The sequence below is a fragment of the Hippopotamus amphibius genome, chromosome 11 (assembly GCF_030028045.1).
Source record: "Hippopotamus amphibius kiboko isolate mHipAmp2 chromosome 11, mHipAmp2.hap2, whole genome shotgun sequence".
NCBI classification, from domain to species: Eukaryota; Metazoa; Chordata; class Mammalia; order Artiodactyla; family Hippopotamidae; genus Hippopotamus; species Hippopotamus amphibius.
The window spans coordinates 20,016,083-20,032,124 of NC_080196.1; the positions used below are offsets into that span (position 1 = coordinate 20,016,083).

The 16,042-nt window shown below is 34.7% G+C and overlaps 1 protein-coding gene across 5 annotated transcripts in view; it reads right to left on the minus strand.

Moving 5' to 3' along the window:
- The window catches only part of SLC17A1 (solute carrier family 17 member 1), a 58,482-nt gene extending 42,724 nt beyond the window's left edge, over window positions 1-15,758 (minus strand). For all 5 annotated transcript variants that reach the window (XM_057699607.1, XM_057699611.1, XM_057699609.1 and 2 more), the window contains exons 1-3: window positions 15,716-15,758; window positions 14,543-14,623; window positions 7,256-7,428 (exon numbers count right to left, since the gene is read on the minus strand). In XM_057699607.1, coding sequence (XP_057555590.1) covers window positions 7,256-7,428; window positions 14,543-14,576 — 207 coding nt within the window. In that variant the 5' untranslated portion in view covers window positions 14,577-14,623; window positions 15,716-15,758. The remainder of the gene's footprint in view (window positions 1-7,255; window positions 7,429-14,542; window positions 14,624-15,715) is intronic.
- Window positions 15,759-16,042: the final 284 nt, after the last annotated feature.

Genomic DNA, 16,042 nt, shown 5'->3' on the forward strand with positions numbered 1-16,042 from the left:
CTTTGTCATACATTAATTGCTCACATAAGTATGGGTTTATTTCTGGGCTATCTACACTGCTTCATTGATTGACATGTCTGTGTTTATGCCAATACTATACTTTTTTGATTACTATAGCTTTAGAATGTAGTTTGAAATCAGGGAGCTTGATGCCTCTAGCTTTGTTTTTCTTTCTCACTGTTGCTTTGCCTCTTCTGGGCCTTTTGTAGTTCCATAAAAATGATAGTATTGTTTGTTCTATGTCTGTGAAAAATGCAATTGGAATTTTGATGAGGATTATATCCAATCTGTAGACATTTTAACAGTACAAATTCTTTCAATTCATGAGCACAAAATATCTTTCCATTTACTGTGTCTTCTTCAGTTTCTTTCATCAGTGTCAGATAGTTTTCAGTGCATAGGTGTTTCACCTTCTTGGTTAAATTTATTCCTGTATATTTTATTCTTTTTGATGCAATTGTAAATGGAATTGTTTCCTTAATTTTGTTTCTGCTAGTTTGTTAATAGTGTATAGAAATGCAACAGATTTTTGTATATTGACTTTGTATCTTACAGCTTTACTGAATTCATTTATTATTTCTCAAAGTTTCCTTAGCGGAGTCTTTAGGGTTTTCTATATATAATACTATGTCATCTGCAGATAGTGACAATTTTACTTCTTCCTTTTCAGTTCGGATGCCTTTTTATTTCTTGCCTCATTGCTCTGGTGAGGACTTCCAATACTATGTTGAATAAAAGTGGTGGGAGTGGGCATCACTGTTTTATTCCTGATATTAGAGGAAAAGATTTAGATTCTCATCATTGAGTATGATGTTATCTGTGGTCTTGTTATACATGGCCTTTATTATGTTGAGGTACATTCTCTCTATATTCACTTGTTTAGAATTTTGGATATAAATTTTGTCAAACCCTGATGGCCACCAGAGCCAGGTGATCAAGGAGGCAGCTGCTAAAAAGAAAAAAAAAATGGGGCACCAGAATAAGAGGCCAGGTGAATGTAAAAGTTCCCTTTGGGAGATACTGGCTCTCCGGAGCACAGAAAAGAGAGAACACAAGGATGGCATCTGCTGGCCTCCATCCCCAAAGAGAACTCCAGCAGTCCCTAGATGTAGGTTAAATTAGATGCCCACTCCTGAGGCCAACAGCTTATGGTAAGCAAATAAGCCTCTTTCATAGAACATCTTTGTGCTTTTCAAATGGCTACTTCTATGCTGTGCCCTGGGGTAGGTGAGTCCATGGCGAGCCCTTTAAGAACCATTTCTCAGTTCGCTATACCCTTGCAGGACTTGTGTATGTGAGCCCTGTTGGCTTTCATAGCTAGACATTTGGGTGGAGTATCTCTCAGGCACAGGTCTTAAAAGTTGGGATGCCCAATGTGGGTTCAAACTCTTCACTCCTCAGGGCTGCCTTGCTTGGTCACCTTGCCAGGGGTGAGGTTTACAGTGAGATTGTGTCTCAGCATTTCCCTTTAGTTGTGGGCTTTTTCTTGTTCACCTGATGTGTAGGAGTTATTTGCTTTCAGTTTTTTCCAGAGGAAATTTTTCCATATGTAGTTGTATATTTGGTGTGTCTGCAGGAGGAGGTGAGTCCAGGACTTTTCTACCCCTCCATCTTCAACATCTCTAATACCTGTTTCTTGGATGTTGCTAAAAACATATAAACTCTTCTGTAGAGTACGGTGTAGTACTACATTTACTGCAATCATTAATTTCCTCTTGCCCGTTCTCATCCTCTAATTTCTCTATTCAGTTAACCTCATTCACAAAACAACATTCCCCACCCCACCCCCACCTCACACTGATCCCAGAGAGAAAAGTAGCAATAGAGAGAATTTCAGATCATGAAGAGAAGTTCTCAGGCTGAAACATGGAAACAATTGAATGGGATAGTGAAGGAAAAAGTTCATTTCTCTTCTTTTGCTTGGCTCTGATGTGGCATGTTTTGTTGTCTGTCTCGGGAGTGGATTCCTCTGTCAATTCTTAGGCTGGGGGTCTTGCATAATTTTGTTGCATTGTTGAAGTTGATATAAGAAATTCTGAACATTGAACTTATACTTTGGACTACGAGGAGGCTGCACTATTTTTGGACTCATTCAACAGGGAGAGAAACCTTAATTTTAGTAGATGAGAACAAGATAAAGCCTCTTTGGTAATGTCTAAGATAGTCTGCTTCTCTAAACTTTCTCTGCACTTGCATAATTAGTTTTTATGTTAAGAAATGAAGAATTTTGTTAAATAATGAATGTTCTGAATGGAATTTTTGGTTGACTATGAAATAATGAAATAGGTAGGAGTCTATGTGTTTATTCTCTCATCACTGTTATCTTGTGCCCTTCATCCTCTTTTTTTTCTCCCTTTCTCAAATCCCTGTCATCCTATAGCTGTGGCCTCTGGATAGTGATGTCTCTCTCTGATGGAAAGGACTTTCATGAGAGATCTGGTAGGAGTACAACTCTGAGAATACTGAATAATAATAGTGAGGGGCATCCATAGAGTAGTCAAGGGGGCATGGAAGCTCCAGATATTTTCAGTTGGTGGGGAGATACTCAGAGGATAGAACAAGGCACTCTGCCATGTTTTTCTAAATCACAGGAATTGCACAAAGGAAATCAATATTCACCCTTACCTATATCAGGTGGTCCAGCTCTGTGCAAATTATTCAGAATATTGGATTGTTTTTCTAATGGCATAAAGCCATCACTCTTCATAGCAGGATGTAAAAGGAGAAGAAGAAAAGCCCACCATAGCTGAATTAAAACCACTGAACTCAGACAGAAACTCTCCACACCAGAAGGATAAAACCTAAGTTGCATTATCTAGTTGTCATTAAACAAAGTACTCCATACACAAATGTTTAAATTACCCTATATAAATCTTAGGAATAAATATATATACATCTGTATGAGCCATATAAATGAATAACAAGTAGATAATATCCCAGTAGGTAAAATAGACTAAGGATATTAATAGATAATTTGAGAGAAAAATGGAAATGATCAGTAAATATAGGCCACAGAAATATAAAAATGCGCACATTCATTAGTAATAAAAAATTTAAAGTTATGGTAGAGTTTCTATTTTATCCCTCATTTATATGTCACGCTTTTTCTCATCTTCCTTTTCTTTTCCATACTCAGTGTCCCTAACAGTGCTCTCTTTGGTTCCTATTCTTTTTTGTTTTCCTTGTTATTTTGTCTTTTCTTAAACATTCTGTACCGTTTTATCATAATCCTTTTCTGAGTTCTGCTGATTTCTTTTTCCCTTTTTTTTTTCTTTTCATTCATCTGCTGTCTGAGCACAGACTGCTGTCACCTGGCCATCTCTGCTTTGAGCTCCTGGATGTGCTGCACTGTAGTGTTCCTTCCATAGCTAGAGTGCTTTCCTAGTTTTTAGGTTAATTTGTAATTTCAAGTTACAATTTAGATCTGCTTTAGGAAAATAATATTCTGGTGAGTTTTCATATTTGAGAATAATTGTGTGCTCTATTTCTTCATCTAGTACTCTTGTAGAGCAGCAAACTGAATTCCTATCCTGTGACTCATATTTGAAGAAGATCAATCCTCTTGGGTTATAGCAGCAGGTTCCCGGGGCGGGGCGGGGGGCGGGGGGTGTGAATGTGCCAAAGAAATGTTCCAAGCTCCACAGCTTGAGCTGCCTCTTCTTTTGCTACAGTGAAGGAAATAAAATACAGCCTTTGTGAGTAGCCATTTCTCTAAAAAATGGGGTTCTCAACATTTAAACCAAGGCAATGGAATACTACAAATACTTAAGAATTTAAAAAAATTTTGAATAAAATATTTTGATAGATTTTTGAGGTATAATCGACACAATAAGCTGTATACTTAATCTTTGTCATAAAGTATACAACTAGCTAAATTTTTAAATGTGTACATTTGTGAAACCATCACCACAGTCAAGATGATGAACGTACTATTCACCTTTAAAAGTTTCCTTACTCCTTTTGTAATTCCTCCCTTCTTTTACTCCCCCACCACTGATCTGCTTAGTCATCACTTTCTAGAAGTTTTATATATATAAATGGAGTCATACGGTATGTACTATTTCTTTTTGTCTAGCTTGGTAGAGAGCATAATTAGATTGCCATTCATGTTGTCCTGTTCATCCCTTGTTGGTACTAAGTAGTACTCCATTTTATGGATGGACCATAGTTTGTGCATTCATTCACTTATTGATGAACATGTTGATTGTTTCCTGTTTTTGGCTATTACAAATAAAGCTGTTATGAGAATTTATACATACGTCTCTGTATGAACATATGCTTTCATTTCTCTTTAGTAGCAGTGGAATGGCTGGATCATATGGTAGCTGTATGCTTAACTAAAGTGGTTGTACCATTGTGAATTATCACCAGCAGCATAGAAGACTTCCAGTTTCGCCACATTCTTACCAACACTTGATATGTCCAACCTTTATAATTTTGACCATTTGAATTGCTGTGTAGTCATATGCTTTTGTGGATTTAATTTATTTATCCCTAATGACTAATGATGTGGAGCATATTTTCATGTATTTGCCATCCATGTATTTTCTTTGGTGAACTGTTTATTCACATCTTTTCCCCATTTTTGTACCAGGTTGTTGGTTTCATTTTTATTGAGTTTTGATAAACTTCCTTTACTAGGTATGATTTTCAAAAATTTACTACTGTCTCTGGTTTATCTTTTCAGTCTTTTAACAGTGTTTGCTGAATTTTGATGAAGTCCAATTTTATGTTTACTCTTTTGTGGGTTATGAAAAAAAATCAGTAGTTCATATGTGTGTGAGTATTTCTGGACTCTCTGTTCGATTTCAATGATTATTTTTCTGTCTTTATACTAATAACACACTGTCTTGATTATTGTAGCTTTATAACAAGTCCTAAAATCAGGTAGGTCGTGTTGTACCTATAACTATTAATTTTTTGCCAAACAAGAGACAATTCAGTGGAGAAAGAAGCCTTTTCAACAAATGATGCTAGAACAGTTGTATATCCTTATGTATAAAAGGATCTTAAACATAACATATACAAAAATTGAAAAAATGAATCATATATTTAAATGTAAAAACTGAAATTATAAAACTTCTAGAAGAAAACATAACAGTTTTGTTTTTTTTTTTTACCTTGGGCTATGAAAAGATTTATCAGATATAAAACAAAAAGAAGCCTTGGTAAAACCAACAGAAGTTCTTTATGCAGAAAGAAAATTATATAGCTCAGAAACATGGATCCGCGTTTAAAAAAGAAGAGCATCAAGAAAGACTAAATAAAGGTGTAAATTATTTTATTTTGAATTGATGTAAAAGGTACCTACTTGTTTAAAGCAATAATGTAATTCTGTATTAGGTATTTATAGCATATGGATAAATGAAATGAATAGCAGCAGTGTCACAAAAGATGGGAGAGAGGAATTAAGAATACTCTGTTATAAAGTACCTACACTACATATGAAGCAGTAAAGTGTTATTTGAAGGTAGATTTATATTTTTAAAAAATGTATATTGTAAACCCTAGGGCAACTATTAAAACAGGTTTTTTTTTTTTTAAGTGCAAATGATACATCAAGAGAAGAAATAAAATTGAATCATATAAAATGCTCAATTATACCAAGATAAGGCAAAAAAAAAAAGAGTGGAAAAAAGAGAGGTAACAAAGAACAGATGTAACAAATAGAAAACAGTTACCAATTTTATATGTCTTTTCTCCTTTTAGTTCTAGAAGTTTTAGCTTCTGCATTTTGCTGCTCTGTTAGAGACATACACGTTTAGGATTGTTGTTAGAGACATACATGGTTAGAATTATTATGTCTTCTTGGAGAATTGACCCCTTTATCACTAGGCAGTTCTTCTCTTTATCTCTGATAATCTTCCATGCTATAAATTCTGCTCTGTCTGAAATGAATATAGCTCTCAGTTTTTCTTTGCCTGAAAATGTCTTTATTGTCTTTGACTTTTGAGGTCATTTCATTGGATAGGGAATTCTAGTTTGGAAGGTTTTTTTTTTTTTCTTTCAATACTTTAAAGATTTCATTTCTCTCTTCATGTTTGAATGATGTCTGAATAAGAAGTCTTCTGTAATTTTTATCCTTGTTCCTCCATAGGTGTTTTTCTCTTCTAGCATCATTCAAGATGTTCTCTTTGTCTTAGTTTTCTGTAATTTAAATATGCATGTCTGGGCGATTGTTCTTATTGTTGATTATTTTTCTTTTTAGTATTTATCCTGTTTGGTGTTCTCTGAGCTTCTTGGATTTGTAGTTTGGTATCTGCCATTAATTTCAAAAAGTTCTTAGCCATTAATTTTTCAAATATTTCTTCTTCCCATTTTTTTCATCTCTTCCTGGTATTCTAGTCATGCATATGTTACACTTTTGGTATTGTCCACAGTTCTGAGATGTTCTGTTTAGTTTTTTTTTTTTTTAATTCTCTTTCATTTCAGTTTGGGACATTCCTATTGACCTATATTCAAGTTCATTGATTATTTGCTCAGCTGTGTTGAGACTACTTATGAGCCCATCAAGGCATTCTTTATACCTGTTACATTTGCCATGATTTCTACTATTTCTTTTTTTATTCTAATAATATCCATCTCTTTACTAAAATTACCTATCTGGTAATTTCTGCTGCCATTTTTTCTCATTAGAGCCCAAGACATACTAATTATAGTTATTTTAAATTCCCTCTCTAGGAACTCCTACATATGTGTCAAATCTGAGCCTGGTTCTGATGCTTACGTTAAAAAAATCAGGGTGCAGAACATTGCATATAGAGTGTTATTTTTAATGTAAATAGGGGTGAAAATAAGAAAATACTTTCTAATTGCCTGTGTATTCATAAAGGGACATAGGAAGAGTATAGTGAAAAAATATTTTTTCCCACCTATTTCCATTTTTTTCCTGTACTACATCTTCTGACAGGTATCAGCTCATTATCTTCTATCGATGAAATTAATGAAATGTAAATATACTGTATGTTAAAAACTTAAATAAGAAAGAAAAAGTGTCTTGAGTTCTACTTCTCATTTAAGATACTTTCATTTTTTTTCTCTTGTCCAAACTTCTCTTGCCCTTTGCAAATACTGAGACATACTTTAGTCATGGGACAAGTGTATTTAGGTTACTACTGGCAAGGTAGATCAAGACTTGAGCTTCTTTTTCCAATAATTACTGTCATATCAATTATGATAACATTCAACCTCTACACAAGTTAGTTAGCAAGTCAGGATTTTACATTTATGATTGTGTATAATATTTTTGATATACCTTTATGTTATCCTGGAGCTGCTTTGTGGAGGTGTTGGACAAACCATGTGGCTCCGTGCTGTTCACCATGGCTATCATTGTGAGGCTCATACACACACGCTGTGACATTGTTATAACATTGCAGAGGAGCAGTAAGATAGCAATTATATAACGAATGGAACAAAAATTTGGAACTGGAATGTAGAACAGAAAGTATCTATTGTTAACAGAACTGAGGTAAAAACATATTTTAACTTTAGGAAGCACAACTCAGAAATTTGGACCCATATATATTAATTTAAAATTTTATTGTATTAACTGGCTTTTGAGAAGTTATAATACAATAGGAAGATGTGGGACTGATCTTATAATTTCATACCCCTTAAAATATAATCCCTACTAGAATGTCCCAGAAAACTGAGCCAGTCCTCGAAGCACTTTGGCTCATGTCTATTTTAAAGGGACCATTTACAAATACCTTGAGTTACTCTTGGAATAAGTCCCCTCAGTAACAAAAAAGACCTTCCCTCAAGTAAAGTGCTTCAATCTCAAAACTTATGACTAGTCTGGTTGAGAAACTCACACATGCACAATGCAGAGAAAAATTGCATTTAAAAAAGTGTAATGTATTTGAAGTAGTTTCAAGCTAGAGTAATCAGTGTAGTGTTGGTGTAAGGCCAAATTCATCAATAGGAGAAAGTAGGGAGTCCAGAAAGAGGAATACGTATGATCATATGCTTTTGAATAAATGCACTAATGTAATTCAATGGAGGAAAGTGCAGTCTTTTCAACAAATGGCACTTTCTCAAGAGAAATAAAAATGTCTACAAAAGGCTTGTACCAAAATGTTTATAGCAGCTTTATTCAAAAGAGCTGGATGTTTGGAATGGATGAACATACTGTAGTGTATTAATACAATGGATATTACTCAAAAATACAAGGGAAGGAAACACATACAGTCAACAATCTGGATGAATCTCAACAAAAATATGCTCGGCTGAAGAAGCTAGACACCAAAGAGTGCATACTATTTTTGTGCATACTATTTCTAAGAATTTCAAAAATAGGCAAAATTAATTCATGTGGCTAGATATTAAAATAGCAATTCCCTCTTGGTGACGAGGGCAAAAGGACATGATGGGACTTTAACATAACGTTCTATGAATCTTGTTTGTAAGTTTATATATTTTTCAAAACACATCTAAATATACACCTAAGATCCATATTTTATTTTATGTAATTATACCTCAATAAATATTAAAATATTCAATAATGGTGTTGGGAAAACTGGACAGACACATGCAAAAGAATTAAACTCGACTATTATCTTACACCATATACAAAAATTAACTCAAAATGGATTAAAGACTTGAACTTAAGATATGAAACCATAAAACTTCAAGAAGGTAAGTTCCTTGACATAGGTCTTGGTGATGATTTTTTGAACATGACACTAAAAGCAAAAGCAACGAAAGCAAAAATAAAGGGCAGTATATCAAACTAAAAGTCTTCTGCACAGCAAAGGAAATTATCAATGAAATGAAAGGACAACTTACTGAATAGGTGAAGATAGTTGCAAGTCATATATCTGATAAGGAGTTAGTATGCAAAATATAACAAGAACTCATACAATTCAACAACAAAAAACCAAAAAAAAAAAAAAATCCGATTAAGAAATGGGCAGAAGAACTGAATAGACATTTTTCAAAAGACAACGTGTATATGGTCAAGAGGTACCTGAAAAGATGTTCAACTTCACTGTTAGGGAAATGCAAATCAAAAGTATAATGGGATAGCATCTTACACTCATTAAAATGGTTGTTATCAAAAAGGCAAGAAATAAGTGTTGACACGGATGTGGAGAAAAGGAACTTGTATAGTGTTGGTATGTAAATTGGTGCAGCCACTCTGGAAAACAGTATGGCAGTTCCTTAAAAAAATAAACTGTATGATCCAGCAATTCCATTTCTGGGTATTTATTCAAAGAAAATGAAAACACTAACTTGAAAAGGCATCTGTACCCCCATGTACATTGCAGCATTATTTACAATAGCCAAGATATGAAAACAACCTAAGTAACCATTGATGGATGAATAAAGAAAATATGATGCATATATGAGATAGAAGATTATTAAGCCATGATAAAGAAAACTTTTTAATTGAAGTATAGTTGATTTATAATATTTATTAGTTTCAGGTGTACATCACAGTCATTCAATATTTTAAAATTATACTCCATTTAAAGTTATTACAAAATGATGGCTATACTTCCTTGTCCTGCAATACATCCTTTTTGCTTATTTATTTTATACACGGTAGCTTGTATCTCTTAATCGCCTGTCCCTATCTTGCCCCTTCCCCTCTCCTCCCCTTCCCACTGGTAACCACTAGTTTGTTCTTCACATCTGTGATTCTGTTTCTGTTTTCTTATATTCATTAATTTGTTTTATTCCTTAGATTCCATATATGTGATAATATAGAATATTTGTCTTTCTCTGTGTGACTTATTTCACTAAGCATACCCTTTAGGTCCATCTCTGTTGTTACAAACGGCAGAATTTCATTTTTTAATGGATGAATAATATTCCATTGTACATATATACTACATCTTCTTTATCCATTCATCTGTTGATGAGCATATGGTTTCATATCTTGCAATGGTAAATAATGCTGCTATGAACATTGGGTATATGTATCTTTTTGAATTAGTGTTTTTGTTTAAAAAGAATAAAATCTTGCCATTTGGGATAACATGGATGGGCCTCAAGAGCATTAATGCTATGTTAAATATGTCAGACAGAGAAAGACAAATACCGTAAGATCTCTCTTATATGTGGAATCTTTAAAAAAAAAAAATCAATCTCACATATACAGAGAACAGATTAGTGGTTGCCAGTGGGGGAGGGGTACAAGAAATGGGTTAAGAAGGTAGAAAGAAAGAAAGAGCGAGAGCAAGCAAGGGAGGGAGGGAGGGGAGAAAGAAAAAAGTCTGTAGGAAATTATGTGGCTTAATGTCTAAGTAATAAATACACTTCAGAAAAGGTTTGTGCCAATTAGATTTCTACAAATAAAATTATATCTTAAATTAAGTAGAATTTTTTATTGTGGGTTGGACTCATTATAACTCAAATAACTGTTACAGCATGTGTGGTAGGCAGAATGATAACCCCCACATACACACCAAAAAAATTTGTGTAGAGAGAGAAACTATAATCACATATAAGATTGGCATAGATCCAAAAGCACATTTGTTGGCAAGCCTGAAAGAAAAGAGGTGGGAACCTACATTGTTACAACCCAATGGAGGATAATTTGATGTTTCTTTAGTTATATTTTTAAATTGTCTGTTGTTGGTGTAAAGAAACAAATTTGATTTTTAAATATTGATGTTATATCCAGCTAGCTAGCCAAAAATTAATATTGCTTCTAAAAATTCATCTGCTAATTTGGGGAGGTTTCCTATGCAGAGAGTATGCAAATAAGGATGATTTTATTTCTTCTTTTCCTATCCTCCTGTCTTTAATTTCATGGTCTCATTGGATCAGAACCATCAGTGTATTGTTGATTGCATCACGCATCCTTGGTTTTATGCTATTGTTCCTGATTTACACAGAGTGATTCTAATGTTTCTGCATTTTGAATAATGTTTGCTGAAGGTTCTGCTGTAGATATGCTTCATGCTTTATGAAGTGTATTTGTTTTCTATTGCTGTACAAAAAAAATTCACAAACTTAATGGCTTACGACAACACCCATTTATTAGCTCACAGTTCTGTAGGTCAGAAGCCTTAGCATGATGTGGTTGGGTTTTCCACTTCTGGTCTCAAAGGCTAAAATCAAGGGATCAGCCAAGATGAGCTCTCAGCTGGAGGTTCTAAGGAAGGATCTATTTCCAAGCTCATTCAGGCTATTGAAAGAATTCAGTTTTCTGTGGTTGTAGTACTAAAGTTGCCATTTCCCTGCTGGCTGTCAGCTAAGAGCTGCTCTCAGTTTTAAGAGGCTGTGCATGTTACTTGTCACATGGCCCCATCCATCCCCAAAGCCAACAAGGAAGAATCTCCCTTATGTTGAATCCTTCTCACGCTTTGAATCTCTCTAGCTGCTCTCTGACCTCTAGATCCAGATTTAAAGAGCTCATGTGATTAGATCAGTCCTACCTGGATAATTTCCCTATTTTAAGACCAGCTAATTAGGGACCATGATTAGATCTGCAAAATTCCTTCAAGCAGCACCTAGCTTAGTGTTTGCTTAGATAACTGGAGGAAGCTGTATGCACACCAGGGGCCAGAATCTTGCGGGCAGTCTTAGAATTCTACCTACTACAGCTCACTCTCTGGTCACCCATGTTCATCCCATATGCAAGACATATTCACCCCATCCCAAGGTTCCCAAAGGTCTCATCTCATTACAGTATCAACTTAATTTCAAAGCCTCATCAAAATATCATTAGCTCAAATTTCCAAAATCTCATCATCTAAATAATCTAAAACAGGTGTGGATGAGGCTTCTAAAAGTAATTCACCCTGGGCACAATATCTGGGCACAATATGTGAAACTAAAGAGGTAAGTTATATGCACCCAATGCTCCCACTGCATGATGGTGGGGTAGGCACAGGATAACTGATACAGACATTCCAGTTCCAAAAGGGGAAAAATGGAGAATAAAAAGGAGTCATGATCAATAAGGGTTTTGAAGTCAGCTAGACAAATGTTGGATTTTTCTCCAGGCCTGGGGATAATCCTTGCTAATGGCTCTGCCCTCTGCACTTTGATTCCACGCAAGAGTGCAAAGGGGCCATCATAAAGAGTTCTGTCCATCACATATTCATAGTTACCTAGTAGTCTTCATTGGGAATGAATGTTAATTTCATAAAGATATTTTTCTATATGTATTGAGATGATCGTACAGGTTTTCTCTTTAATTTGTGTTGAATGACAATTATCTACTTTCTAATATAAAACTATTCTTTCATTGCTAGGATAAACTGGACTTAGTTTTCATGACTTTTAAAAATGTTTTTATAAATTCTTAAATTTGTTTTGCTAATATTTTATTAGGATTTTTGTATCTTTTTAAAGTTCTGTTAATTTTGCTTTATATATTTGAGGCTATTTTATTTAGTTACATAAGTATTTTTTCAGTAATCCCACTGAATTGAATTTTACATCATTATGCATTTTTGAAGAATTGTTTGAAGCAGTAAAGGATTTTAAACAAATTAGATACATCAGCAATTAGTTAAATAAATTATAATATATTCATACCAAATTCATATGCAACTCTAAAAAATGATGAGGAAGCTCTTTATGTACAAATGTGGGATACTATTTAGAGACATCATTTAGTGAAAAAAGAAACATTAGTGCCTGAAAAATTAGTTTTCTGGACGGATCTCCCTTTGTAAACAGATAAGAATATTAGCTAAAATATATTTAAAATAACATTTTATTAAAAGTGTGGATGATCTGGCAGGAAAGATGAGATATTCAGGCCAAAGGTTATGTGAAGACAGAGTCCTCAAGGCATAAACTGATTATTGAAGCCAGATTTTGCCCTGAAGACATTTGATCTCAGGGCTTGTTTTTTTGGTTTTGTTTTGTTTTCTTTTACCTCCCAGGGAATGGGGACAACAGGAGTCAGTTACTGAAGCCCTGGCAGTGGGAAGGTCTAGTAAGAGATCCTTTCAGGAAATGTTTACATGCCAAAGACTTACTGAGTCAGTGAAGGGTAAATACACTGCCTCCCAACCTTTCCAGGGAGACAGACAAAAATTTTTGCCCTGTTTGAACCTTGCAACTAAGCAGAAGGAAGAAAAGAATGCCTCAGAAATTCAATCATTACCTAGTCCTCCCTTTGACTTTAAACTCACTGGCCTTGGGTCATCTGAAAAACACCTCAAACCACACATGTACACACACACACACACACTGAGATGACTTGCTCCAAAGCTTTCTAAACAATCTCATCCTTTTTAAAAGCCTCAAAAGCAAAAGGGAAGTAAATAGACCCGGAAAGCTGAAGGAAACAGTGGGAGAATCCCTAGAGGAGGAAAAAAAAAAAGCCTCTAGAGGGTAAAGGGGACGCAATCTTCACCGTGTGTAGAGGAATGCTTGCTGCGGACAGTTAGGGGTGCCCTTTTGAGTTTTTTCATTTTTTTCCCCTCTATACTGCTCCAGAAAGAACATCGATTACTTCTAAATAAGTCTTGAATTAAAAACAAAATAACAGGAGAGTGGAAAAGAATATAAAAAAAGAATGTATATATGTGTATAACTAAGTCACTTTGCTGCACAGCAGAAATTAAAACATTGTAAATTAACCATACTTCAATTAAAAAAAAATAGAGAATAAAAAAATCTAAAAATCAAAAAAAGAAAAAGAAAAAGAAATCACAGGGGTGTTTAAAGTGCTCGGGACTGAGTACAGTAAGATACTGCATATCAAACTCATGGAAAGTTACAGCAAAATGTACACACCCAAACGTATTTATCAGAAAAGAAAAGAGAACTCAAAGACTTGGAAAATGAACAAAGGGACACATCCAAAGAACCTAAAAGGGCGGAAATGTTAAGCATACAGGCAGAAATCAATTATATATATATTGTTTATATCTTTATATAAATCTTTACATCTTATCTCTGTTTATATCTTTTATATGTTCATGTATAAATTTGAATGTAGATCAAAGGCACAATATAAAAATATCAAAATAATGTCAAAGTTGATACAAGAAGAAATATAAAATTTAATAGCCCACTAACATATATATAAATTGAACACACATGCAATCTGTTGCCTACCCTCTCTTCTAGGATTTTGTCCCGCATGACATGGCTATAACTCTAATCTGATAGCAATAATTCCTTATGGTTTTTCCCCTCCCCTGCTCAAAATAAACAGTCTAAACAAATATTCTGTAAATATCCAACTATAGATATCCAAGTTTGCAGTGACTCAAGAACATTCATCTGACTTCACTTCCATCCGTGGATCTGTCTCTTCCTCCTTAAGATAGAACCAAAATAGTGCACCTCTTCCTGATATTCTCCACCAAATGACAAACTGACAAGTGCATAAGAATCAAAATAACAAAGTGTGAAAAAGCTAGGTACATGGATTCTTTTATTTAGGGTTTTTCTAATGGAAAACCGTAGCAGGACTCTTTTTTTTTTTTTTTTCACCCCCTTTCCTGAATATTTCTAAGACCCTTTACATACTTTTATGGACAAAATCCTCTCACATGGCATCTATGGTGTCATATTTGAGAAGGAGAAATAGGTATGTGACGGAATAGAGAATAATTTCTACCTTTCCTAGGAGCGACCTGGTTATCCATTTGCATAAGAGTGTTCTGGTTGCTTCTCTTCTTGCTGGTTTGTTCTCTGTCCTCTGCAAGTGCAAAACACACTGATGTCAGCATAACACAGGGAGAAACTGACCAAAATCCACCTAGCTCTCCTCTCTGATTTAAAACATTAATCCAAGGGAAACTTGCTGCGTCATACCAGTACCCTTTCAACTCCATCGCGCTCTTGCTTTGACATTTCACTTTTATGATATATTTGATTACTAAATATTCAACCTGAAAACTATAGAAAACAAACAAAAGATCCTGCCAAACCATAATTCTATATCCAGTGAAGATATTCCTCAAAAGTGAAAGAGAAATAAAAACTATCAGACAAACAAAACCTGAGAGAATTTATTGCCAGGAAACCTACCTTGCAGGGAATATGAAAGGAAGTTTTTCAGACAGAAGGAGATTGCTAAAGGTCAGAAACTTGGATGTATGAAAAGAAAGGAAGGATGTCAGAAAAGGAATTAAAGGTAAAAGAAACTCTTTTACTTTTCTTTTATCTTCATAGAGCTAAAAGATCTCCTTTTTAATTATTCTCCACACCCTTCCCACTACTCTGGACAAAGCAGCCCCTGCTGCCAGGTCTGCATTTGTTGGTGGGAAACTCAGCGAAGTGGGTGAGTCAAATAGTTTTGATCGTATCAGCATATATGATAACAGATGCGGGAAAGACACTTAAAATTCCCAAGATTGGATTTGCAAAGTATTTTTAAACAAGCAGTTTGTCAACCACCATTATTACACATTGGAACATCTTCTGGGGCTGCTGTTTATTTCAGTACACACACTACCACCACATACATCACAAACACCCTTATGCATACTCTCCACCACATACACACCACACCACTCACAGATACACAAGCACCATACACCACACGATACACACTTCTCTTTTCTTGTCTATCCACATAACTGTCCACCTCACACTCATCCCTAGGAATTTTTTTTTTTAACTTGTGAAAAACCTGTGAAAATAGATATTTTCCCCCCAAACTTCCCCAGATTGCTAAATACCTTTGATAAGAACTTTAACAAAGGAGTCCTCCTTATTAATCATTCTGGAGAATCAGTTAATTGTAAATTTCATTTAAAGAATAGCATATAAGCATATAGTCACTAACCTGATTTAGGACAGAAAAGCAATTCCTTCTTCCCCTGTGAAGATTTTCCTCTCAACTTTAAAAAAAAAATATTGACTTTCTGGATTTGTTAATTTCAGCCACTTAAATCCTTCAACACATCCTTTGATCTTCCTAGGTCAAAGTTAAAAACTTAATTTTTAACTTCACTTACATTCTTGCCTTGAATCTTCAGGGGAGGAGTGCAAGTCTTAAAATCATCCAATGGACTAGAACCTCCTAGAAATCTGACAGTAATTTCATGACTGTGATAGACAGACGCTCCCAGCCTCTTTCCCTACCAGGAGGTAGAACCTGCCTGCCCCATAA